Source organism: Naegleria lovaniensis, assembly GCF_003324165.1.
Source record: "Naegleria lovaniensis strain ATCC 30569 chromosome Unknown tig076, whole genome shotgun sequence".
In the NCBI taxonomy this organism is placed as follows: Eukaryota; Heterolobosea; class Eutetramitea; order Acrasida; family Naegleriidae; genus Naegleria; species Naegleria lovaniensis.
This window is the reverse complement of record NW_025407901.1, coordinates 1-25,766: the sequence shown is the minus strand read 5'-3', so window position 1 is coordinate 25,766 and position 25,766 is coordinate 1. Positions and strand designations below refer to the sequence as shown.

The 25,766-nt window shown below is 37.3% G+C and overlaps 14 protein-coding genes across 14 annotated transcripts; 6 read left to right on the top strand and 8 right to left on the bottom strand.

The window, feature by feature from the left end:
* Positions 1-628: 628 nt before the first annotated feature.
* Positions 629-2,029, bottom strand: C9374_014214 (uncharacterized protein; the record flags this gene model as incomplete). Its single annotated transcript, XM_044690177.1, has 1 exon — positions 629-2,029. One exon carries the CDS (start codon positions 2,027-2,029, stop codon positions 629-631), a length of 1,401 nt encoding a protein of 466 aa, XP_044541663.1.
* A 157-nt stretch (positions 2,030-2,186) lies between these two features.
* C9374_014213 (uncharacterized protein) lies at positions 2,187-2,986 on the bottom strand (the record flags this gene model as incomplete). The annotated part of the gene is made up of 2 exons (XM_044690176.1): positions 2,187-2,412; positions 2,628-2,986. The coding sequence occupies 2 exons, from the start codon at positions 2,984-2,986 to the stop codon at positions 2,187-2,189; spliced, it is 585 nt and encodes a 194-aa protein (XP_044541662.1).
* A 168-nt stretch (positions 2,987-3,154) lies between these two features.
* On the top strand, positions 3,155-4,285 carry C9374_014212 (uncharacterized protein; the record flags this gene model as incomplete). The annotated part of the gene is made up of 1 exon (XM_044690175.1): positions 3,155-4,285. The coding sequence occupies one exon, from the start codon at positions 3,155-3,157 to the stop codon at positions 4,283-4,285; it is 1,131 nt and encodes a 376-aa protein (XP_044541661.1).
* A 244-nt stretch (positions 4,286-4,529) lies between these two features.
* Positions 4,530-5,915, bottom strand: C9374_014211 (uncharacterized protein; the record flags this gene model as incomplete). The annotated part of the gene is made up of 1 exon (XM_044690174.1): positions 4,530-5,915. One exon carries the CDS (start codon positions 5,913-5,915, stop codon positions 4,530-4,532), a length of 1,386 nt encoding a protein of 461 aa, XP_044541660.1.
* Positions 5,916-7,226: 1,311 nt separating this feature from the next.
* Positions 7,227-10,259, bottom strand: C9374_014210 (uncharacterized protein; the record flags this gene model as incomplete). The annotated part of the gene is made up of 1 exon (XM_044690173.1): positions 7,227-10,259. One exon carries the CDS (start codon positions 10,257-10,259, stop codon positions 7,227-7,229), a length of 3,033 nt encoding a protein of 1,010 aa, XP_044541659.1.
* Positions 10,260-10,834: 575 nt separating this feature from the next.
* Positions 10,835-11,573, top strand: C9374_014209 (uncharacterized protein; the record flags this gene model as incomplete). Its single annotated transcript, XM_044690172.1, has 2 exons — positions 10,835-10,874; positions 11,059-11,573. 2 exons carry the CDS (start codon positions 10,835-10,837, stop codon positions 11,571-11,573), a joined length of 555 nt encoding a protein of 184 aa, XP_044541658.1.
* Positions 11,574-11,804: 231 nt separating this feature from the next.
* C9374_014208 (uncharacterized protein) lies at positions 11,805-12,098 on the bottom strand (the record flags this gene model as incomplete). Its single annotated transcript, XM_044690171.1, has 1 exon — positions 11,805-12,098. One exon carries the CDS (start codon positions 12,096-12,098, stop codon positions 11,805-11,807), a length of 294 nt encoding a protein of 97 aa, XP_044541657.1.
* Positions 12,099-12,287: 189 nt separating this feature from the next.
* C9374_014207 (uncharacterized protein) lies at positions 12,288-13,647 on the top strand (the record flags this gene model as incomplete). The annotated part of the gene is made up of 2 exons (XM_044690169.1): positions 12,288-12,593; positions 12,733-13,647. 2 exons carry the CDS (start codon positions 12,288-12,290, stop codon positions 13,645-13,647), a joined length of 1,221 nt encoding a protein of 406 aa, XP_044541656.1.
* Positions 13,648-15,435: 1,788 nt separating this feature from the next.
* On the top strand, positions 15,436-15,816 carry C9374_014206 (uncharacterized protein; the record flags this gene model as incomplete). Its single annotated transcript, XM_044690168.1, has 1 exon — positions 15,436-15,816. One exon carries the CDS (start codon positions 15,436-15,438, stop codon positions 15,814-15,816), a length of 381 nt encoding a protein of 126 aa, XP_044541655.1.
* Positions 15,817-16,037: 221 nt separating this feature from the next.
* C9374_014205 (uncharacterized protein) lies at positions 16,038-16,469 on the bottom strand (the record flags this gene model as incomplete). Its single annotated transcript, XM_044690167.1, has 1 exon — positions 16,038-16,469. The coding sequence occupies one exon, from the start codon at positions 16,467-16,469 to the stop codon at positions 16,038-16,040; it is 432 nt and encodes a 143-aa protein (XP_044541654.1).
* A 1,682-nt stretch (positions 16,470-18,151) lies between these two features.
* Positions 18,152-20,542, top strand: C9374_014204 (uncharacterized protein; the record flags this gene model as incomplete). The annotated part of the gene is made up of 1 exon (XM_044690166.1): positions 18,152-20,542. The coding sequence occupies one exon, from the start codon at positions 18,152-18,154 to the stop codon at positions 20,540-20,542; it is 2,391 nt and encodes a 796-aa protein (XP_044541653.1).
* A 159-nt stretch (positions 20,543-20,701) lies between these two features.
* Positions 20,702-21,258, bottom strand: C9374_014203 (uncharacterized protein; the record flags this gene model as incomplete). The annotated part of the gene is made up of 2 exons (XM_044690165.1): positions 20,702-20,900; positions 21,161-21,258. 2 exons carry the CDS (start codon positions 21,256-21,258, stop codon positions 20,702-20,704), a joined length of 297 nt encoding a protein of 98 aa, XP_044541652.1.
* A 147-nt stretch (positions 21,259-21,405) lies between these two features.
* Positions 21,406-23,620, bottom strand: C9374_014202 (uncharacterized protein; the record flags this gene model as incomplete). The annotated part of the gene is made up of 2 exons (XM_044690164.1): positions 21,406-23,360; positions 23,443-23,620. 2 exons carry the CDS (start codon positions 23,618-23,620, stop codon positions 21,406-21,408), a joined length of 2,133 nt encoding a protein of 710 aa, XP_044541651.1.
* Positions 23,621-24,675: 1,055 nt separating this feature from the next.
* Positions 24,676-25,766, top strand: C9374_014201 (uncharacterized protein; the record flags this gene model as incomplete). Its single annotated transcript, XM_044690163.1, has 1 exon — positions 24,676-25,766. A coding segment is annotated over one exon (1,091 nt), but the record flags the coding sequence as incomplete, so codon positions are not given.

Below are 25,766 nucleotides of genomic sequence, written 5' to 3'. Positions count from 1 at the left end.
TTACGTGATGGCACGTGGTGTGGAATATTTTTTGTAGCAAAAATGACGAGCCTGATGCCTCACGCATACACAAGCCAAAGTGATTGGTTGGCTCGATTACAAAATTTACAACGTTCAGCTCTGGGTGGAACATGGTGTTACAAGTTCATGCCCGAATTTACTTACGTGTTCCGAGAATTCATGGAGCATTACCAAACAATCTAAGTGAGAACATATCGACGAGATCTCAATAAATTGATGATGAGCCCAACAAAAGTATCACTGAGAAGCATCGTTGCTCGAGAAGAAGCACTAAAGTAACTATCAAAGGCCTGATCAATGAAGTGCTCATTTGGTGTTGGTTAGAAGCGGTGCAATGGTGAACAATGACCAAGTTTACAGTTCATCATGTCCAACTGTAGAGAGATTGGTGCTACAACATGAGGATGATGTCATCTGCGCGAGCGAAAGTTTACAGTTCCTCATCTCTTCGAACTGAATAGACAAACACAAATCTATTTTCCAACACGAGGTACCTCGAAAAGCCCTACATGTGGATGGACGTTGGCTGAACACCCGAGCAAGTTTTCGAAAAGGAGCAGATCTTCAGAAACATGACAACCATGGTCATGTCCCTTCCACACACACCTCATTGAATTTTGGCACCTCTGGTTTGTGTTACTCTCTTCTGGTTGGGATTGATCAAGCTCTTGGGTGCTTTCCTTTTGGTAGTGGCAGTCTTCTTTTCATGATCACTATTGGAGGATCCTCCACTGTTGTAGCCTGAGCCAACATCACCACTGACGCCACCGCTTGTGGAAGAAGTCATGGCACCACCTCCAGGTTGATAAAGAATGAGTCGATCTTGTGCTTGACGAAGCTTTTGCTTGGTCTCTTGCAATTCACGTCTCAAGTCAGAGATGAGTTTGGCGTCTTTCAATAGACGGACCTCACTCAAGGACGAGTTGTACGACACCAAGTCAAACAACAATTGTTGAACTTTTTGTGTAAAATCAACCACGTGTCGAATGGCATAGAGTTCAAAGAGGAATTTGAGACGAATAGATGCAGAGAGTGGAGGATTGGAGGAGCTGGCGCTTGCCTTTTGTCCACTCAAGGTGCCTTCTCCTGTCTCACTCGAGGATGTTGCTTGTGGATTGATTGCTGTCGTCTTTGTCATCTGATTCAATGGAGAGTAAATGATCAATTGAATAACATCCTTAGATTCCTTATTTTCCTCGTCAAATTGAAGCGAGACATGAGAAAGAGTGGGATCATCACTCGACGACAATGCCATTGTCCCACCAGTAGTAGCATTAGTATTCACACCTGTCTCAGTATTTTGCTTTTCAATTAAACTACTTCCAAAATAAAACAATCCATTTCTCAAATATTTCAAATAATTTGACCATGACAAGTGGTTCATGGAAATCTTTTTACGATGTTCCTGCAACTCTTCAAATCCCAAGTCGCATTCATAATATTCGTCGCTTCCATTGGTGCACGAGAGGAGTAGCCTGAGAGATTGTTCCTTGTGTTCTCGTGTCAAGTGTTGATGAGGAGCCATAAGAGATTGTAATTGACTCGGAACATCCAAAGAATTGATTGAGAGACCACCACCACCATACTGATTTGCAACTCCTTGATTCTGCATATTTAATGACATGAGAGAGGAGAAGGACCCACCTGCCACAGAAGCCAGATATAAATGTTGTTGTTGCTGATGTTGGGCCATAGCATCCAATAAAGACATGGTGTTTTGATTCAAGGCTTGATCCATTCCGTTCAAAGTTAATGTATGATTGGACGTGGTAACATGATGAATATCACTCGTGATGGCGTTACGAGTGGGCCGAATGACTCTCATACTCACGACGAAAGGAACCCGATTCAACTGAACAATTTTATGAGTGGATTCTAACTGGGACATGTTGGTGAGGAATTGAACAAATTCTAAACGTTCAACTTCTCTTTCTTCTTCGTCCAACGAAGATGATGAGGAAACATTGCTTTCCGTGCCTGATGATGACTTTGTGTTCTTTCTTTGCATTTTTTGTTTGATTGCTCAGGCTTGTCAGCGTGTGGTAGGTGAAAACCTTAAAAAAAGAATAATAGTGAATGATAATAATAATGATTATTTAGGGGTTTAAAAGTGATGCTCGTCAATGAATGTCTAGAGGTCTGGAGAAATTCGTGAATGACTTGTATTATTGCTCATCTTCTTCAACTTCTGGCATTTGGAACATGGATTGAGACTTGTCAACAAAACCAAAGAATTTTTGAATGCTCGTCTTGAAGCTATTGCTTGCCAAAATGTAAATGAATAACATTCCACAATCCCTAAAGTCACTTCCAGGAATGTTTCTGTGTGTAAACATGTGGAAAATTGAGAATGGCTCAAAAGGCAACTTGGCTACAATTCTACCATCAAAGCTGTCGTTGTTGTGAATTATTCAAAGATTTGGTCATGATTTAAAATTGTGGTTATCATTCAGTCGTGTCGTTCCAATGAATGTTCATATTAAATACGTGTCATGATTCGAATTTTTGTTATCAAGACGTAAAACCAGTAACGACAAGATAATCAATATCCCATGCATAAATCAAAAAATTCAGTGTTAAATTTTCTGATCAGCACACACACTTACACATTGTTCAACAATCCAAAAACACTAATCATGATGATACCAACAATAATGGTACTCTTCATCTTAAACATGGATAACTCTTGATTTTTAGCTCGGAGTTGCTCCTTTTCTCTTGTCAAGTTATCCTTCTTTCTCTTGATAGCCTTTTGGTCTTCTTTGGAGTTATTAATACTTCCTCCTTTATGAACCACAATGGTTTCCTTCTTAATTTTATCAATTCTCTTTTGAATTTGGTCAATATCATCTTGTAATTCTTGATATTCACTCTTCCGATAAACAAATATCCACTCCACAAATGTGGTCAGCAGCGATGTGCACAAGGCAACCATCATGACAACACAAGCATAGAAAATATTCATTTTTTTTTTGAAAAAATTTAATAAATTAATAAAAATTGAATAGCACGTGTTCTAAAGGGTGGATCTAATGCGTTAGATACTCAATGATGATTTAGTTTCGACAATGAGCTAAAGAATGCATTCTCGAGTGTATTTAACGTTATTCTCTGTTTTGAGATTACAAAAAAAATGAGTCAACAACACCCATCATCACAACTTGGTGAACGAAAACCTTTTGTGATTGGCTATGTCGGAAACGTGAAGAAAAACAAACAATTTTTTGAACCATTTGTTGAATATTGCAATAGGGTGAGAAAGAATATTTGCTCATGCGTTGAGATTGTGATTGAAAAATCAACTCAGAATATTGATGAAAAAATTAGCTCTGATGACCATGATTACGAATGGATCAAAAAACAACCAAGAGTAGATGTACTTTTCTTCAAAGTAACTGATGATATGGTAATTGAAAAATCCGACATTCATGCTGCAAGACGTTTAAAAAATCTTCAATACTACATTGATCTCCATGAGAAGGACGGTATGAAGGTAGTAGAGCCATTGCATGTCACTAGAAGATTTTTGGATAGAATTGAAATTCATAACTTCCTTGAGACGCAATTAGCGTCAAGTACAAATGTGAAAATACCACACATGTATTTCATTAGTGAAAAACAAGATTTAGACAAGCTATTATTGCAACAGAGCGAATCTATATCCTATCCTTTGGTTTGTAAGACTGTGGCTGCTTGTGGAAAATCTGAAACTCATCACATGGCCATCGTTTTCAATAATGAGCAATTCAAACGAGTTGTGTACGGAGACAACAATGACGCAATGCAGCATACGGTATCTACACCTCTGATCGCTCAACAATTTGTGAATCACAATTCGACCCTTTACAAAATTTATGTGATTGGCGAACGGGTATTCTATCAAATCAAGCCATCTCTTAAAAATTTGAGTTCATCACAAGAAAACGCAAACATCATTACATTTGACAGCCAGAAGCCATTCGACTCTAGTATTAGTGACACGTCCGTTGTGGAAAGTTCCTTAACAGAGATTTCGTATGACGAAAATATTCAGTCTGAACAACACGATTTTATTTTCAAGCAAGTGAGCAATCAGTTGAGAAAGGCACTTGATGTTTCTCTTTTTGGATTTGATCTTGTCAAAGATTGTCGAGGAGATGCTACATCCTGTTCACAATACTATGTTGTCGATGTGAATTATTTCCCAAGCTATAAGGGAATTTCGAGAGAAATACTTTTTGATTATATTGTCGAACATTTGGAACAGAGAGTAGAGAAAGAATAAATCAACCTCGACGATGAATACATGACACAATTCGATTCAATATTACAAATTTATGTGACTGTGGCCAGTGAGCAAGCACACTCAATGCTGATATTCATATTAATCCAACACACACATTAGAAGAATAATTAGTTTGTTGGTGTTGTTTATTGCTACAAAGTAAGCATTTTGCTGTACAACTTGAAATTGGTGATAGGAGAGATTTCCTAAATAACTCCATAATACGAGAAATAACCTAAATTTCTTATTCACAAGCAAGCTTTGAATCAAATGAAGAAATGGCTATCGAGAAGGCTTGCAAAGCAGAAAGTGGATATTTGAAATCAATATTGAAACGATCTTCATCCACTTTACCAAATTGGAGGAAGACTTTGTTTGGATTGTTGGGCTCGACGAGCTGGAAGTTTTTCACTGAAGCCATTGTGACTCTGCCGTTAAAATTGAGAACATATGCCTTCAATCTTTCATTCCACACAGGGAATTTGTTCTTTAACACTTTCAAATGATGCCAATCTCCAGTCTTGAATTTCGTAATGAGTGACGTTCCGTTATCTGGAAATTGATATAATTCATTCTCTTCGTTGGCATCAGGAATGACAACGGTGAATTTTCTTGGGCCCTTACTTCCGAACAAATTGGTCTCATACACAATTGAGGCTAGATTATTTCTCAAGTGTGTTCCAGGCTTTAGTTTTGCTGCTTTTTCACCATTGTCAAACAGTTGGAATTCCGTACCTAGGAAGTTGCTTCTCAACTTTCCAATGAAAGTATCACTACTTCTACTAATATCTTCCTTACTGAGAGAAACACAGTAATTTGAAGACTTGTTACCTTTTCTCTTCTTGGCAGAGAGAAGGAATGTACTACCTCGTTCAGCATACATGAAATATCTTGGGAACATCTTGTTCATTTTGGAGGTATCTCGGAGAATGTAGCATCGGACCCATTGATCACGATTTGGAGGTGGCTTGACAACAAATGATCTCAAGTCTCGAATATTCAATCCAGCAACGCTTTCAAAATCATCCTCATCTGATTTTTCAGTATTTGGTGACGGTTTCACAGGAACTTTCTCTTCTTGAATTTTTGGAGCTCTATTGTCGCGTTCTTTCTGTTCCTGTAATGGATTAAATGTTGGAGTAATGCCTCTCTCAACCAAATCCTTCTCAAGAGCGGTTGGATTTGAGCTTGCACTGGAAGGTCTTGAAGATGAAGAGGATGATGTAGTGTGTCGATTCGTTTGGGAAGATCCACCCATATCATCCAAATCATCTACATCGTCCGACCAACGATTGGGATCATTGTTGAGCGAGTTTGAAGAGTTATATCCTTGGCCAAGAGGTGTTGAGGAAGATGATGTTTGAGGTGTTGGTGGAGTTCTCGCACTACTTGCTCTTGAATAGCCACGGGAACTTATTGGTCTTGATGATTGAATCATATTCATTCCTCTACTGTTTTGTCTGGAGGTTCTCTCTGCGGCTTGTCTCATGATATCAAACTTTTGTTTAATGACCACGTCTTGAGAGGATCCCAAGACTCCAGGTAGGGCATCATCCAAGTTATCCAAAACGTCAGAATCACCTCCTCCAACAGATTTTGGTTTATCCTCACCAATATAAAACATGGACATGTGGAGAATTAATGTAAGTGTTTGAAAATTTGATAAAAACTGATGGGTAGTTTCTTAGATTCAATAATGATGATGATGGTTGATGTGATAATGAGTTGTTGTTATTGTTGTAGTAGTCGTGAGGTGTCTCTCCCCGATATCAATTGATGATGATCGTTCTGAACCCGCTTTTAGGAAGTGTACGCGTTTTTTTTGGGACTTTAGAAAAATTGTAGTTGTTTCAGCGACCAAGTCCCAGACACTCCCGCGCTTATGATTTTTCATAATTACAACCATCATCAATATTCAGAACATCATGACGATGGATGTGCATTGAGAGTGAGTGACAGAATGCAAATTGTCATGAAGCAACTGATGGACATGTTTTACTTGTAATGAACTGACAAGCTTGTCAACTTGTTACAAAGTTTGTACAAAGATCTTAAAATCAAACTCTTGAAGCTTGCCCCCGCACAATGTCCACACTGGTTCTTCGCGTTGAATCTTGAGCAATGGGTTGATGTGAAGAGTTCAATGTATTCTTTGCCTCCTCGTCATGCTCAAATGTGGATGGATTCGAGGTGGATTTTTGCTGCTGCATTTCGCATGTCGCTAGAGTGGAATGAGATGGTGATCTCTTGGAATGAAATAAGCCCATTAATACACGAATGACCACAATTTTTTTTGTTAAATTGATCTTGATGAAATCCAAGATGAAAACAACCTCTTGGTTGGAAAAGAGTTACAGGGCGATGCGAGCTGTTGCCCTTTTCAAGCCTCCTTCCTCTCCATCATCATCTTTAATTTTCTCTTGTTGATTACTCTGAAGAGCTTTCAGAGTCCAAAAATTACCACCCACCACCTTTACGGCAGTGGTTGGTAGAGTAATTGGGACAGTTTGCAATTAGCAATCGCGTGTTTCACTTGACGATCAATAACAACGCGAGATTCCCTGGACTAGAACTGTTTTTGAAAAATTTGCCTTCTTCGTGAGCATGTAAAGGCTGTGAGGCATCATTTTTTTATTTGGAAAATTATGGTTTTTCATTTTTTATTTTGGTTGAACGTGTAACCAGGGAGGGTGAGCCAAAGCGTAGGCAACCAGCCTATACCCAACCATTCTTGGCGACGTTGACGAACTCAAGTGTCATCACGAAAATAAACATCTCCAACCAAAAAAAATGCCTACAGCAAACAAAACGTTCTGGCAGAAGCTGAGTGATCAACACAACCACATCAGCAAGTTTCTTCACTTCAACAAAACAACACGCAAACCAGAGTAGGAAACAGAGAAAACAATTCATCGAACTGAACAAACCATCAGTGGAATTCCTAGTCGTCTATTGTTGTACATTCTGCTTTTCCGATGGCCTTCACAATTTCTTGATCGTTCCCAAACTTCGACAACAGCAAATCATACAACATAAGCACATCCACAACGGCATTATGTGCTATTCCGGGAAGAGAGTCACATACTTTTTCTCTAAAGTGGTTTTCTAATCCCTTTTTTCCAAGCAAGTTTTTTTGCATAGTAGAACAATAGTAAATTGTTGATCGGAGTTTAAGTGGTGCAATTGCAGCACTAAAGAAAGCCTTGTCCAAACCAGTTGAATGAACCAACAACATCACATCAGCAGTGTCATTCCTAGTCAAATAATTACAAATTTTAGGAATCATGTTTTGCAATGTTTCACTTTCATCCAAAATCTGAAATTTAGTTTCGTGCATTTGTAATGCAATAGAACTCCACACACCACTAGGGGATACAAATATGGAATGTAATTCATTACTAAATAATGATAACATTGCAAATTGAATTATGGAGTTGCATTTTGGAGAAAATCCTGTTGTTTCTAAATCTAGCACAAAGAAGTTCAATGGTCGTCTTGTCTCTTGATTGATACAGTGAGGCGTGGGAATTGATTTAAGAGGTGCAAAATTATATTGAATAGTCAACCTGTTTTTGAATTTTGAAATCAGGTAAGGTGGTTTGTGTTGTACAATAATATTCTCATTGTTTTTGCAACTTTGTTTCCTAAAAGCAACATCTTTTTCTAATTGAGCAGAAAATTGCAAACATTCTAATTGAGCAACTGTTGCTTCTGCTTCTTCGTCTGAAAATTGATGTTTAGCTTTCAAATGATTTGTAAAAGACCCTTTGATAATATATGGTTTTTGTTTTTTACATCCAGAAACAGGGCAGCATAAATATATACATTTAGGAGCACACACTTCAGCCCTCAACGTAGTTTTTCTTGAGTAAGTGGCTACGTTTTGATTAATAATTTGTAATTCTTTGCAAGTTTTTTTCTTGACATTTCTATCAAGTACAATTCGACCAGGAAGAGTTGGTAAAATCTTGATAACCAATTTCATACCAAAATAATGATCAGTTAATGGAATATCTGGGAGTGAGAACCCACGAACATCGTCAGTGGAATGTAATATTAAAAATATATAGAATGAAAATAGTGCGCTTTGGCAAAATTGTTTGGTTGTTGGCTTGGGAAACATTCCTCGAATTATTGAAAAGAGTAGCTCTTCATAATTTGTTGTAATGCAACTGGGTTTGAAATTTGGAAACCGAGACGCTAATGCAAGAAATCCTTCAAGTGTGTGAACACATATTTTCTTCGTTTTTTTGGGATAATTGGGTAATTTTTCGAAAATTGTTTTGCTTTCACTCAAAATATCAATTATATCCGGACTGTTATCATTAATGCAGTCATAAATATCACGAATTAATTCAAGGTAACCAGCAACACTATTTGCCTCTATAGTGCCAATTTTACGTAATTCTTGCAATACAGGTCGTTCTGTTAAATTTAGACATGATTTCAAATTCATAATATCCGTAGGATCAACTTCTTCTCTGTCGAGTAATCGATACAATGTCCTATGTTGTATCATGTAATAAATTATGGTCTGCATTGAGATTTTCTCGTGCAATATTGTTCCATTAAATAATACATTTCGTTGATTTTTGAAATTGTGAACGTAATCATTGACGAAAATGAAGTCTTTGTGTTTTTTTCTAATAATTGTTTGCACAGCATGTGCATCAATTTCTGCATCAGAACATCCACACACAATTGTTACAGATTCTTGGAGCAACTCTTTGAAATAAAGTATTTTGCTAGTGACAAATTCAAGTACGTCTGTTTCAGAACTAACTCCAAACCAACCCAGCGGTAAATGCCATGAATTATCGATGGCATTAATAGAAAATAAAATCATTTGGTCTATTAGATGTTTAACACCAAATTGTTTCACGTCTTCAACAGTGTAACAATATTTTTCACTTCCAACAATTTGATCTCCCAAAACATCAAAATGTTTAAACACTTTCATTCCATCAAACGAGATACATGTATCTTTACAAGAGTCAGGCAGTAACATGTTCTTTAGGGTAAGTGTGATGTCGGGAATCATACCATAACAACCAGCAGGTGTCCATTGTTTAACAGTATTCCAACTTGGTATAATTAGATTATATTTTAAATGATTAAAATTATTCCGTTCAATATTTTGATTGCGCTCTCCTCCCATTCTGATGAAAAATTGTTTTCCACAATAATATTTCATCACAACCCAATATCTTCTTTCAACCTCTGAATATTTGTGATGAAATGGATTCTTTGTATAATTTTGCAACTGATTGAATATAAAGGATCCAAAAAATGTCTCTAAGAATGGAGTAAAGCTTGACCTTGGAACCTTCAAAGCTTGTGTATCACGGTGTTCATTGTTCGTAATTTGTTTGTTGTTGTATTGTGTCGACAATGCTTCATTGTATGAAGTTTGAGCTTTTCTAAACACTGTTAAAAGTTTGTGTTCATCTTGGCTGACTGGTATAAATGGCACAAGTTTACACAATAACTCATACATCAATAATGGAAATGATATTAATTGCTTGGGTTGTGGTAAAATTCCTTTCAATAGCATTTCAAATATATCATGCCTATTTTCCATGATTGAAACTAGGTGTTTTTCCAATTCACTACATTGACGACACTGATTTTGAAAAATACTACAATATTTTGAACAACATGCTGATTCTAAGGTGAGTTCGTCTCGAATAACGCCAATTATGTCATAATCGCAATTATAAATTTGTTTTCCTGTTAATAATTTAGAATAATTGTTCCGATTTATACCTCTGCAAACGTATTTCAGTTCGGAATAGCACTCTTCATAACTAACATTAGTAGCTGGTGTAATATTTTCAACCATGAACGGTTGATCTTCAAAATAAACTCTTTTCTTTACTGACGGCATTATTGAAGCAGTTGAACGAATATCGGGAGCATTGTGGTTGTGTTGATCACTCAGCTTCTGCCAGAACGTTTTGTTTGCTGTAGGCATTTTTTTTGGTTGGAGATGTTTATTTTCGTGATGACACTTGAGTTCGTCAACGTCGCCAAGAATGGTTGGGTATAGGCTGGTTGCCTACGAAGCTTTTTCTATCTGGCTCACCCTCCCTGCACTTTGTGTGGTGATGACACGTTTGGGAGCCGAATTTAGTTCTTTGACCGCCTCGTAAGTAATAACAGCCAATATCGTGTATGGAGTGTTGAAAGGAGTTGACCCAAGTATCACATGCTGGGTCACGTTTGTCGAATTTTTCTTAATTTCCAACATTGCCATAATTATGGTATTGTAGGTATTTTGTTATGAGGAAATCAACAACAACAATTGATAACAATTAATGAAAATTGTACCCTAATAGTGTTCGATCTTCAAAGGATATTGGAGCCACCCCAGAGAAGAGATTTAAAATTGTAAGATATTGTATCGTGTTTCAAATTCTTGTCATTGTTATGACTACTCTGATGGCTCTTCTGTTATTGGTTATGGAAATTTTGAAAGCAGTATTGGGAGACACGAAACTGTTAAAATCATTCGAATAGGCCATATTCTTCTTTTCGACCTTACTATTCATGTTTGAGACAACTCTACTGTTTCTCATCTTGTTTGTAAGTAGTGCAAACATTCAATTTATTCCAACCACAAATGAAAATCTCGCTAAATTCGTGTTTGTGTGGCTACTGATAGACCAATGCTGCAAAAATTATGAAAGCCTTAAAAGCAGGTGAAGGACGAGCGAATGAGTGTTCATAATTATTTCAACAAACCTAATAATCATGAAAATATGAATCCACAGATTGTGAATTCTGTGAAATTACGAGTTCTCCACAAACTCCTGCATCTGACATCACGTCAGAAATCTTTCTTCAGCAAGAACATCAGCAACAACGAGATGATCACGCTGAACAAGTCTACACGGGAGAGCAATTGAAAATTATTCAAATGAAACAACATGCATTGAAGAAGGTCATTCAAATCTTGATGGCCATTTCAGTCTCGATGGGGGGTCAATTTGTGGCAGTTTCATGCATTCCATTGTATTTCTTGAACAAGTATGTGGCGTTAGGATTTTATGCTTTGCATAATTCAACCATTGCGGCATTAGTGATCATGTTCTTGATGACGCATCCAAGAGTGGAGGAAATGCAGAAATTGTTTGTGGCGAACGGAAAGAAATGGTTTGGCAGAAATCGAGGATCCTCTTTTGAATCCAAACTGAATTGTACACTTCCTGACTTGTCCAACACGTACAACTTTGCAAGGGTACCACTATTGTCCTTCTTAATTTCGTCAATGACTCTCATGGCCTGAAACAATATGGCAGACAATATTCATAGACCCTGATGTCTTCTTCCTTCATTCTTGACAAAAAATTTCTTCTCAAATTGCAATACAATGCAAACACATGAGGAAGATTTGCATAATTAATTCTCTTTCTTTGATTAGCCTTAGGGATCAAAGGAGTCCAAGACATTTTCAATTTTTTCATATCAATAATTTCCTCGTTAACTCCTTTCATTTGCACGGATTTGATAAGCCAAATCATAACAATTCCATTCCGACCAAGAATACTTCCTTCCATCCTTGCCGTAAATTCTCAACCTCATCAACCCGAGGTTGTGGAATATGAGTACCATTTCTTTCCGTGAAAACAGTATCAGTTGTTTTTCTCTTTTTTCTTGCTTCTACAACGGCTTGTTTTGTTTCATGATATCTCTTATATTCTTGTTCCTTCTTTTCCGCCTTGATGAGAGGAGTAATGGATTTACGAGCTCCTCGGACCGAGCCACGTGGCACTTGCTTTCTTCTTGTAAATGGGTTCATGAGAGCCGTCATCCTCTTAATGGTGGAAGAAAACCCTTGTTCAAAATGTTTTCGAGTGCGCTTAAGGGTTAAATTTAACACTTTGATAATTCTTTTGAGAGGAATTGTTGATTCTTGGAACAAATTGCCTTAGAGTTTTACTATCATCATAAGAAATATAAACATTACGGCTTTAGCGGGAATAAAAGAAAAAAATATAACATGACCACTCCACTTCTTCCATCGTCTTTCGATCTTGATACCAACAACAATTCCCCAACGAATATGTTACTCTCATTACTAATGAGTCCGAATTTAGACAAAGATGTTGTTTTGAAGTTTTTGGGATTTCTTGAAGAGCAAGAGAAAACAAAGCAAGAGCAAGAGAGAACAAAGCAAGAGCAAGAGAAAACAAAGCAAGAGCAAGAGAAAGAGAGAACAAAACAAATCTTTTCCGAAGAGCGAACAAAGCAATTGGACGCTCAAAGAATGATTGTTCAAGAGAGAACAAAACAACTAACTGCTCAGGTAGAACTTGCAAAGGTTCAACACCTCAACTGTTTCACGTATTGATGATACAACGTCATCGTATCGTGAGTTTTATTCAAAGATTAAGAACACCATCACTGTTGTGCAGAATCCTTATTGGTTGTCAAGTGTTGAATAGGTCACTTGTAAGATATCCAAACAAAAGAAATTGGATAATGAAAACGATGTTCAAGATGCTATTGTAAAGATTTTTAACAGAAAATTTTCTGAGGAATTTGAGTTTACAGCCTTGGATACCAGATATTATCAGACCATAAGAAACTGCAAACCGGACTTTGTGCTTGTTTCAAACAAGTTTAAAATTTCAAACATTTCAGACCTAGCTCTTTATGATGGCTTGAGTAAAATTGCTGAGGCCTTTTTGGAAGTGAAAGTGCAAGTTAATAAGGACGACCAGCTTGGACAGGTGTTTAATTATATTTATAAGGCGAGAGAGTCCAACAAACAAAGAACGGTGTTTATAGCCGCATTGATGACATATTCAGAAATTCATTTCATACGTTCTTATTTCTCTGAAACAGAAGTCTTCAACGAGATTACCGTTCCTTTTGAATTGTTTAACCCAAAGATTGAAAGCGAAAATTACACGTCCAAAGGAGTTCAATATTTGTATTCAATGATGAAATACGGTAATGTGCAAGATCCCGTTCCTACTCCACAACGTTCTGTAAAGTTATTGAAACTATTAGGTTTTGGTGCAACTTGCAATGTGTATAAGGTATCCATTAAGGATTCCCATAATCGATCACAAGAATATGCTATGAAGTTGTGCAGCTCTAACCAAGAGGTTATATCGGAATCAATTCAACGAGAAAGGGCTATACTTCAACACATACAAGATATACCAAACACATCCAAATTAATTACTGAATTCGAGGAGGATGAAATGAGGGCCCAGACAAATCCGCAGCCAGAGCCCACGCAGTGGCACCGTATCCAGCGGCTCTCATTTTTCAAACGGCTGCATGGTGGTGGATCCGATTCAATCCAAAAATCAGGATTTTGCAATAAAAACTTTCGTTTTAATGAATAACGTTATTCGACAACTATAATTGATCTTCCTCCACCAAGTGGTTTGGTTGTTCGTCGATTTCAAGTAAAGAGTAATGATCAGGTGGTGTTTTGTTTTGTAGAAACGGTCGAACTCGCGAAAAGTTTCAAGAAGTATTCACAGACCAAAGACTGTCGTTTGTTAAATTGTTGGTCTTTAATGATTATAAGGATGGTCTTTTTGCTGTTTGTTTTCTTCGGACCGGAGAGGGCCCTGACAAATCCGCAGCCAGAGCCCACGTAGTGGCACCGGATCCAGCGGCTCTCATTTTTCAAACGGCTGCAGGGTGGTGGATCCGATTCAATCCAAAAATCAGGATTTTGCAATAAAAACTTTCATTTTAATGAATTCGTTATTCGACAACTGTAATTGATCTTCCTCCACCAGGTGGTTTGGTTGTTCGTCGATTTCAAGTAAAGAGTAATGATCAGATGGGGTTTTGTTTTGTAGAAACGTCGAACTCGCGACACGTTTCAAGAAGTATCCACAGACCAAAGACTGTCGTTTGTTAAATTGTTTGTCTTCAATGATTATGGAGATGGTCATTTTGCTGTTTGTTTTCTTCGGGCCAGAACAAGTCATCCTGATGTAAAGTGTCCTTGGGACAAATTCAATGCTGATGAAATAATGTTGGATCAATGCTTGCTGGGTGGTGTTGGTGTCCCTTCTGGTGATGTTACAAGGCCTCATGAATTGTTGTGTAAACGGTCTTCCAACGACAACAAAACATAGACTTCGGTTTGTTCCAACTTTCAGTGGAAAAGCGGAGGATCCGCTCCAGCGATTCCTGGATTTTTATTTTTGGATCAGTATGAATCGAATCCTGAAGTTTCATGATCGGCTGAGGATGCGTGGGCTCTGGCTGCGGATTTGTCAGGGCCCTCGGACCGGAACAAGTCCTGGTGTAAAGTGACTTTGGGACAAATTCAATGCTGAAGAAATAATGCTGGGTCAATGCTTGCTGGGTGGTATTGGCTGTCTCTTCTGGTGATGTTGCAAGGCCTCATGAATTGTTGTGCTAACGGTCTTCTTCCAAAGACAACAAAACATCGACTTCGATTTGTTCCAACTTTAAGTGGAAAAGCGGAGGATCCGCTCTAGCGATTTCTGGATTTTTATTTTTGGATCAGGATCAGTCGAATCCTGAAGTTGCATGATCGGCTGCGGATTTGTCAGGGCCCTCACCTATTGTAATCCATATCCCTTCACCTGTGTCATTGAACGCAAGCCTTACATTCATTTTGCCGCCTCAATTCATTACATTCCCTGAAGAACAATCAAGTTCTTACCGCTTAATAACTACAACATGGCTATATTAAAAGCCTTAAATGCGTGGAGTGTGTGCTATTGGCAGGTAAATCATCATCATCAAATAAAAAATCAACACATCCAATGCATTTCAATTGCGTGGTTTGCAAATTCCAACACACTGAGCCACAACAACAAGTCTCTTCCAAACCAGCCCCAACATTGATTCATGTTGTAATCCATATCCAGGCTATGATGAGTGAATTTGTCTCTTTGAGTCATGTTTCTCGTCTTTCAAATGAATGCACGTTTTGGTAAGTATAATGGTTATAAAGTTTAAAGTTGAGCTGACAATTGACAATAAAGTCTAATGACAAATTATGCAGAAAATCCCTCAAACACCAATCCTTTTCCAAAGGATGGATGTTTGGCGAGTTACAAACCCATTAGTTTTCCTCCAATTAATTCCAAACTCTTGTTGTTTACATTATCGAAACATGGGGTTTTGTTTTGAAAGACCCGATGTCCATGGATGGATTTGCTGGTACAGCAGTGTTTTGTGCAGAAGAGTATGCACAAAATTGGATTATTGACAACCCAATTCAATATCAGGCCAGATATGACTGTGAGAGCTTATTGAAATGTTTTTATATCATGATTAAGCCAAAATTAAGATTGAAGTTTAAGAAGCAACTAAATCCAAATCAAAAATTACAATCAGTCATTACTGCTTGGAAAGAAACTGCTGACCTTGACCCAAAATTTAAGTCATACCTGTTCCAGATTGCACAAGGTACAGCAAATCCATATCAAGTATTGAAGGATTTTGTAAACTTTTATTTGGAAAATGGTGATGCTGAAATTGGTGATGCTGATAATAGTGATGATGAAATGGTGGATTAATGTACACGATATTCTCTCTTAAACCAACACCTCTGTAATAAATTCAACGGAATTGTTGTATCATCCCAAAGTAAAGATCTAGAAACCACTGGATACCTCAGTTGTTGAGCTGTCTTTTTTGGCTAGTCCCTTGTCAAATCCGTCGCTGATTTGAGAGTTTTCAGGCAACGGATTCCAAATAGCAATCCAAATTGATAACAAAAGACGAATGATCCTTTCTTCTATTCGAGTGAGGGCCCATTCAAACCTGCAGCCGCAGCAAACAGCCATTCAGCCACAAAGGTTTTGTTCTTCTTAGTCCTTTTTGTCCACTGTTTGATTTGCTTAATTTGGCAGATGAAGACATAATTGTTTTCATCTAATTGGAGAACATAATCACCAATGCTTAAATATTCGGAATTGAGAGTCTGATTTGCTTCTGGTTTTTCAATTTGTTCTTGAGAAGTCAGTAGAGAATAGAGTTGCCATGAGAGGGAGTTTGATTGTTGTGAGATAGTGTTAGGTTTTCTCTTATCGAACCTTCTATATCTCGAAACATCACAAGAAGTTTTGTGACTAAATGTTACTTGATGTATCAATTGTTGTTTGTGAAAGGTAATTCCTCCAATGGTGATATGTGCATTGGATTGTTTGTTTTTGAAATTTTGCAGCATGTTGTGTGGTTGATGTGTTCTGTTTCATTGCTGCTCCAATTTATCGAATTCCATAATGTCATTATTCGAATATTGTTTCAATTTGAATTCTTTTGTAAGTAAAACTTCAATACCAGGTATATTCAAATTAAACAATAGAGTATGAATGGTTGGAGCTTCATATTCAGCATCTGGAAGCATGGCAAAAGTGCGACATGCTCTTTCAAATTCACCAATAACAATATAATTAATATGTTCTGGTGATTGGAAGCAACAATAATACTCATATGGTAATCTTGTGGATTGATCTTTCTCTTTGTTGAATTATAAGTCAACAATTAAGGCACTTAAAAAATTATTGAGAGCATTCAAGAAATTTTCAGCGTTCAGATTGGTATTGGAGCCACAATATTGTCGAGCCACTCCATAAAAATTCTCGATCATATATTCTTGCAGTTGAAAAGGCAAAAATACTCTGTTGTTGGGTGATGATTGAACTCTATACATTGTCAAACAAACCGATCATTAATAACAACAATAATGGATAAATTGACAATTTATCTACCTTGAAGTCGAACTATAAATTGACTCATCATCATCTTCGATGTCAGTATTGTTATGATTTGTTTCTTTTTCTTTGAGGAAGATGCGAGCGATTCCACAAAGCTCTCTTGTTATGAACATTTGTTTGACATCATCTTCAGTCATAATCTTGTTTTTACGTGAAATCTTTGGTTTGGATTATCATTTTCGGGTTGCATTCGGAAAGAAATTGCTGCTTTGATGATGGATTTTGGAAGTGCAAATGACATGATCTCTTCATCATCAAATAAAAGTTAGAACAAGCAATGCTTCTGATAGCATTTTCTTCAAAAATACGAATTACTGAATTGATGTCTGATGGTGTGAATTTTATATCGGTAAGATAGTCATAGAGAAGATGAAGATCAGAATTCGTTTCGTGGATGTACGTTGATGTGGTTGTCTAGCTCCACATTTGAATTCATTTCGTTCAAGGATAACATGCCAAAGCTTGTTAGGAATTGTTGTTGTTGTTGCTGTTGTTGTTTTGCATTTTTGTTGTTAAAAATTTTATTCGTTTTAAAGCCAAAAACAACCGCCAAAATCCATAAACATCCGGATTCTGGAGGATTCTGGATTTCCACAAAGTTTGGGAAGTCAGCAGGAGCTGGCAGCCGTCCTTTTCGGCTGTTTGCTGCGGCTGCAGGTTTGAAAGGGCCCTCATTCGAGTGGTAGTACAATTAATGAAAAGTATTCTTTTCAAAGCACTTTTCATTGTTGTACTTTTTCTTTCGTTGTCGAGTCACAAACAATACTTTTGTGTCTGTTGTTGGAAGACATGTCATTCAAGTCTTTGGTTATAGAATTGCCAATTTCCATCTTCCTTTTGTCCATTCATAACGCATAACATTGCGCAATCAACCCAAACAAGCGTCAGCTTGCCATTTCCTTCTCCAAAACTTTAACGTCAACAGTCAACCAGAAGAAAATTGACAACAACAACAACAGGGCTAGCATTTGGTTCATCACTATTATCAGCATCACGACAACCTGATTGTGTTTTTCGAAAAACACAAACGACGACTATCCCAAGCGCATTATCATCACAATCTTGTTCTACGACACATTGTGTTCTAATTCCTTTTTCGAATCCATTGTGTTCATCATCATCATCATCAAACATGAGCATTCAAATAACAACAACAACAAGTGAAGGAGGAGGAGGAGGAGGAGCAATGTACTCCTCTTTTTCATCATCCTCCTCATCGGGTTCTACTTCTCCAACAACAACAACAAGTCCACCTACTTCACTACCATCATCATCATCCACACAAAATAATACGCAAAATAATAATAATAATAATAATAATACACAAAATAATAATCAAAATAATACCAACAACAATACTACTACTGTAACATGTCCTTCTTCTTCTCCTCATATTAAAATTCAACATTACTTTAATTATTCCACCATCATGAGAGATAAAGAAGCTTGTCAATGTTTCTTGGAATATCTCACTCAAGTCACTCATTGCGATGAAAATTTATTGTATTTACTGCAATTGGAGAATGTAAAGAGTTTGCGATCGGTGCCTCACATGATGGAACAGACACAATCGTTGATTGATACTTTTGTGAAATTGGAATCTCCGAAAGAGTTGAATATTACTGACAAGATGAGAATGAGAATTGTGGAAAATTTTGAAGACGTTAAGAGTTTTGTGAATTCTACTAACAATAGTATGAATGAATCAAAAATGTCAAATGTCAATGTGGCGTCAGAAGGTAACACCATGTTAACTCCAGAAATATTGTGGACAAAAATTCAACATGCTTTCAACGAATTGACCGTTCAAATTAATTTGCAATTGAAACAAGACAGTTTTGAATCGTATCTGAGTTCTGACTTTTTCGAAAAGTTTATCATTAAGAAAGTTCGTGAAAAGATTGCTTCTCATTCACAACAACATGAAAAGACCAAGAAAAAGAGATCTTCTTCTCTCTTTCCCAATGCTGTAACTTCAAATACTACCAATTTTGGTAATAGTTCTCCAAATTTGGGAGATCACAATGATTCATCCTCTTTGGATGATTTGAATAATTCAGGAGATCATTTAGATTCCAATGCTGTCGGAGGAGGAGGAGGAGGAGACAATCATGCATTAGGTGCTGCAAATTTAATGAAACGTTTTGTCGGTGGATTATTTAAAGGAGGATCCGTACTTCAACAAAACATTTCACAAATTATTGTGAATCATGGAAATAATTCTCAATCACCCAATTTGGATGATTCCACATCGACCTGCACTCTCTCCAATACCTCTGAAATTTCCTCACCCATCTTGACAAGTGACAGTGATTCGGACACTTCACTCACTGCTTCTCTGTCTTCTCTTTTCAAACACCGTGGCAATGATTCAAGAAAAGAATCCTCCTCTCAAAATGAAACTGTTGAAATTATGAAAAATATTATTCAAGATTTATACAAACAACTCATTCAAAAAGATAATGAAATCAAGAGATTACAAGAAGTTTTGAAACAACACGGACAATTGATGGGAATTGGCGGAGAAAGAAAGGCGAAACCACTTCCGACAGCTCCGAAACAGCAGCAAAGTCAAGATGATCTTTCGTTGACATCTCCAAGAAAAGCAGCCATGATGTCGTCGAAAGGATCGTCGACTCCTTCGAGAGCGTCACTTTCTTTGGAATCACCCGTCTTGTCGAACACGTCATTGACAAGTGGCAGTAGTGGTCATTCTTCACCTCGACATCCATATAGTGCAAGTCATACGAACATGGCTACTACAACAACAGCAACAACAACCATACCAACAACTATGCATACAAGTGGTAGTGGTAATAATAGTGTGAAACACTTTCCAAATAATTCTTCTCCAAACTTGTCACTCAACAAATTGAGCAAGCAAGAAGTTCTAAATTCCAAAGAAGTAGTGAATGCATCAGTGCAGACTACCATGAATAAGCCACAATTTCAACTCAAGAATATTTCAACCACGACAAGTCCAAATACAAATAATAATAATAATGGAAGTTCAACACCAAGAGCGAATAATTTAAACAACAATAACAACAATACGACCATGACCACACCAAGATCGAGTAATAATAACTCCAATACTACCACTACTACTACCACTACTACTACGACAACGACCATGAATACACCAAGATCAAGTGGCCATGTTGCAAACTCGACGCCAACCAATCGATCGATGGCCACAACCACGACTGCAACAACAAATCAAGCAAAGAATGTGACTAGTAACAATACAGAATTAGTGGACTCTCCCATGACGAAACAAAAGAAAATGACTTTGGATATTGTTTCATCGATGAATAATAAGAATTCAACAGTGTCTTCGTCACCAGTGACTAGTTCACCTTCGAATGCTTCTGTGAAGAATGATAATTTACCATTAAGTCAACGATTGCAATTCTTTGAAAAACTTTCCAATAATACCACAAATAGTGCAAGTCCTGGCACTGGAAATGTAGTGTCATCGTCGAGTCCTGCAAAACGACCTCAATCCGTTCTGTACAAATAATGATGTGTTACTGGTAAACTACTCTCCATGAAAGGGGTGAAAAGGAAAGGTGTAAAAATTGTACATAAACTTGTAAATTGTACAAATTCCAAAATTCGAATTATTGATCCGAAAATACACACAGCTGTAAAAATTAATTGTTCACAAAATATGACACGTTTAATTCGTTCCGACCTTGTCTCGTGGAATGATACGCAAATCAGAGCCATACTTTAACCAAACATTTCCTGCAGTTTGACTTGGATTGATTCCGATACCATCATTGGAGAGAATGGCACTTGTTTCAGCTGAAATTTGAAATTCTTCAGCTGCGTATTTGAGGACAGCTGTGAATGGAGCACTTTCTGGAACTTTGATTCTGTTCATGAGAGAGATTTTAAAGAAAATATTTTGAAAATTAATTTCGGATTCATCCAGAATGGATGCATTTTCGTTGAATTCAGTTGATGAATGAATGGTTTTGTCCGAACCGTGATGATTGAGAGTATTTCAATATTTCATTCATATCGATTGTAAAAGAATTATGAATCATTATGAATTTAATGGTTCCGAGAATTGCAATCGAATTTAATATCAGAGACTTCCCGATTTCACTGTTTAGGAATATTATTTACATACGTTCTAAAAGGTTGTTTTGGATGTGAAGTCAATGTGATTTTGAAAGTCACCTTGTTTTCGGTTTGTTGTGGAGCTTGAGTGGTTGATGATGAAGACATTTTTTTTATAATCAGGGCAGCAATTTCGTTCAGGATTGTTAAATGCTGACGTGGCTCTCTTCGACCTCGAAAATTTCCTGGTGAATGGATAAATTTATCAAAATTGTTATTTGGGAATGTCAGCAGCCTTAAAGTGGTAACTTGTTATTAATCATATACATTCTCTCGTGTGACCAAAGGTAAAACACCTTGTTGCTCCATTAACAATCGTACCGAAGTCACAGCATCTTCAATGACTCGTTCTCGATCCAGTAACTTATTTTCAGGAATATCCTTTGGAAGATTCTCTGGATCGATACTTTCTTCATATTCTACATCTTTAAAAAGTTGACCACATTTTGGAACTCCCTTAAACCATTCTCCCACATATTTTTGACCTGCTGTAATGTAATAATAAATACCTGGACCATGTTTTAAACCATCTAAGTAACTTCCTTCAAATCGATCTCCATTCTTTTCAATGGTACAACCTGTTCCATGTTGTTTATCATTGGCCCATTCTCCTTCGTATTTGGTGCCATCGATGAAATACATGGTACCATAGCCCCATCTCATGTCGTTGGCCCAATCTCCTTCATAGATTTCTCCATTATCGTAATAATAGATACCTTTACCGTGTTTGAGACCATTCTTCCATTCTCCATTATAGATCTTTTTCGATTTTTCTTTCGAATACAATACTCCTTCTCCTTCTTTCTTACCATTGGCCCAACATCCCTTGTAGTTGAATTTCTGAGTGTCTTCCTCACCATAGCCATGTTTTTGGTGATCCATCCATTGACCTTTATAAGTTTCTTTGGGTTTCACACCTGCTTGTCCCGTTGGTTTGTACACAGTCGCTCGCATTCCATGTCTCTGAGATTTCATATCGTTTTGTTTCCATAATTGAGCTTTTGGAAGTTTCTTGTCTGGAATGGGTTGAAGTTCAACTCCATTCTCTTTCGATTTGCTTAAATCATCCAATTCAATCATTCCAGCTAGGTATTTTCGATAAAGTTGTTTTAAGGATTCGAGTTTTTCTTGCTCCTCAGTAGGAGGATGGCCTGGAGCTAGTTTATCTTCAGCACAAACTTTTTCGAGTGCTTTGATCCTGTTGAGTATTTCTATGACCTTCGTGTTGAGTATTTGCTTTTTTGGGAATGTAGAAATGTGTCTGGCAATTCTCAAATTTTCCAAAGCTTCCATGGTTTCCAAATAGTGGAATTCTGTTTGTGAAATGGAGCCAATGATCACTGAAGCACTTTTCCCTCCGAGTGCCTCGCTGAGAACAGCTGTGACCATTGAATCTCCAAATAAGCTATTAATATTCACATTTGAGGTTTTTGCTCCCTTGACTTTGGTATGATGCACAACATTGTGGATGGCATTACCGAATGCAGTCAAACTCTTGTTCAAGCTTGCTCCTTCTTTCAAATGTTCGCCCTTGGCTCCCATTTTACCAATTCTTTCAGTTCCTTTCAAATTTACAAACATGAGCGAGGAGGAGACATCTTGTTCTGGATGGTCCAAGTCATTTCTTGTCAATCTCAATCTCATGAACGAATGGAGTCTGATCTTTCGTTGAGCTGTCAATTTTTGACTTCGTCGAATGCCATCGTCAATCAATGATTGCAATTGCTCCCAACTCTCCACTTGCATTTCTTTCAAATTTGTAATGAATACACCTTGTTTGGTGTGTTTTTTAAGTTTCAACTCTTTTTCATCGTCAGGATCAAGTAAATCCAATATTGTGTCATTGCTCATTTCCCAAAACGAAAATGAGATCGAGTACGCAACCTTATCTGCCACTGAAGATAAATAAGAGTATCCTTCTCGAAATGTCAGATCGACAATTCCTTCCTCTCGCTCATTTCCAATCATCATTTCTGTTTTACCAGTTCTTGAAGAACCGTAAGAAATAATTGTGCCATTATATCCCTCAATGACAGCATTCAATAGGGGCACACAAACCGATTCGAATATTTCATTATTTGACGTTTCACTGTCAAAACAGTGATCAAATTTGTATAATAATCCTTCTCTACTCTCTGGATGATATGCAATGAGTTTGTTGACATCGGAAATTTCAATTATGTTTTGAGCATTGGCACTTGATTCTTCGGCTGTTGTTGTTGTTGAGATTGATTTAGAAAATCATTCAAACAGTGAATGTGCCATTCGTGCATAACCATTAATGTAACCTACCTGGCACCGGAGCCAATCGAATACAAACATGAACATGATCATAATGACTCTCAACAGTGCCACCCAAGTCGTTCTCTGCACTTTTGTAGGCCCCTCCGTCGGTAGAAGTGTCCAACAAACTACTCGACTCGATCGAGCTCTCTCCGTTAATACTGCTCAAGTTTAATGATCCGTTCATGATATCAATTGTTTACTAGAAGAAACGAATAGATAGGATCGGGATTGAACTGCACCTTTGACTGTTCTCTCTCGTAATTGTAATTCCTAGAAGGTTTGATGTTTTCAATTTTTGCGAGCTGTAAAATATTTGAAACGCGGGAAAAAATTTGCTGAACAAGGGTGAGTGGTTTTGCCAATCTTCAATTTGAAGTCCTCTGCAGAGATAGATGTATTCCAATCCATGCCGTGTATTTCTCAATGATTATCTGTTAAAGTCAAAAATAATGTCTCCAAGTTGTTGTGTTTGGGATATCATGGAATTGCATCTGTCTCTCTTTTTCTTTGAGTTGTGAAGAGTACATTTCACCGATTTCTGTGTTCTACAACAGCTTGTACAAATTACTTTGCAGCAATTCTCAAACGTACAATATTTGACACAAGAAACACAAATGTTGTAAAAGCATTTTGAACAACAATGCTCGTTGCAACGATCACACATCGAGAGCTTACAACAATGACAAGTATTCCTAAAGCTCATCTTGTTTCCTTGATGACACTCTTTACAAACAATTCCTGGACAAAAGCTACACAAGAAACAGCAATTTGGGCAAAATTTCTCTCCAGAATCATCTACTTCACGGTGGCACCTCATGCACATGTTGCTCGAATGACTGCTAGTAACAGTAAACCGGTTGCTACAATCTTCACAAATATACTCTCCACAATCTTGACAAATGTATTGATCTTTACAACTCTCACAAAGATCATAGAACTGTGACCAGCATCCCTTGCATTCCATTGGAATATAGGTGCTACTAGAATGAACAGTAATTGCAAGGATGTTGATCTGAAGACATTTTTTAAATTTGAAATGTCCGTAAATTTATGGAATGTTTCCTCCATCAGAACAAACAAAATTATGATTACATTGCTCAAGGATGTCTCGGGATTTTGTAGCAATATTCCTTCCAGCGATGTTTGTTTGTCCTTCTTCAACTCCCGACAACAATTTCAGACTTGGATGAAAAACAAGGCTTGATGAATATTTTTTATTATGAAAATTTTGAAAAAAAAATGTTGAGCCGAGCTCTTCTTCGTTCTTCCTCTTCATCGTCATCAAAGGTATTTTCGGGTGTTGCTGTTTCCACTCATCATCACTCGGCAATCATTTCTCTCTCATCAGTAAATAGTATTCAAAAATGTTCCTACAAGAAACATCAGTTTGATGAGGATGAATTGAATTTGGCTGAACAAAACGAACATGAATTAACAAGACCTTTGAGAACCTTTAGAAATGAGGAGAGAAGACTCTACAAGGAAGCAATGGCCATCAAAGAGGCCACTGAAAAATACAAGAATGCCGAGTTAAAATACGACGAGAACGGAAAACCTTTTCTTGAATTACCTAAAGAGGAACCACTCTCTTATGATGAGTATATGGCTGGTTTGCAAGCAAAAGAGTCCTCACCAACTTATCCGTGGGTACTCGGAGTTCAAGTTCGTCAAGCACTTTATGAAGTAGAAAAGGGAGCTGCAGCATCCTATGTACCACTTTCAAAATATCACAAGGAAGATTTACGCGTTTTTCAAGTTGCCAAGAAGTTGGGTACCATATGGCAAGAGTCAGATTCTAAAAAACCAATCACAAGCGAGGATATTGAAAGTGCTTTCAACTTGTACAAAGATCATTGCGAAAGAATCAAAATGATGAAGAGCGAATACTCTTTGGAATATACTAGATTATTGAAAGTTCTTATTAATATGGTTTTGGTCAACAGAGATTATTGCCAGTATGCTAAACAAACCCTCCATGAATCAACAAAGAAATACAAAAGAGATGTGCAAGGTATTGAAGCAGATATTGAGGCAAAATTGAGAGATTATGAGTCCAAACAAAGCGACCAAGATAGACTTTTAATGATTCACATGCCTTCATACACGATTCAATCCATTTCCAAGATGGGTAATATTTTGGATGCATACGAGAACATGATCGTGCAATGTGTGAAATTAATGTATCCTGAAAGATGTTCCATTTATGATATGGAGTTATGTAAGAAGCTTCTCTATATTTGCCGTACCTCAACCGCTTCAAGTCTGGTTGAACGCAGAAAGGAGCTTACCGATATTTCAAAGGCTCACTATGACAGAGACACTCTCTTCCA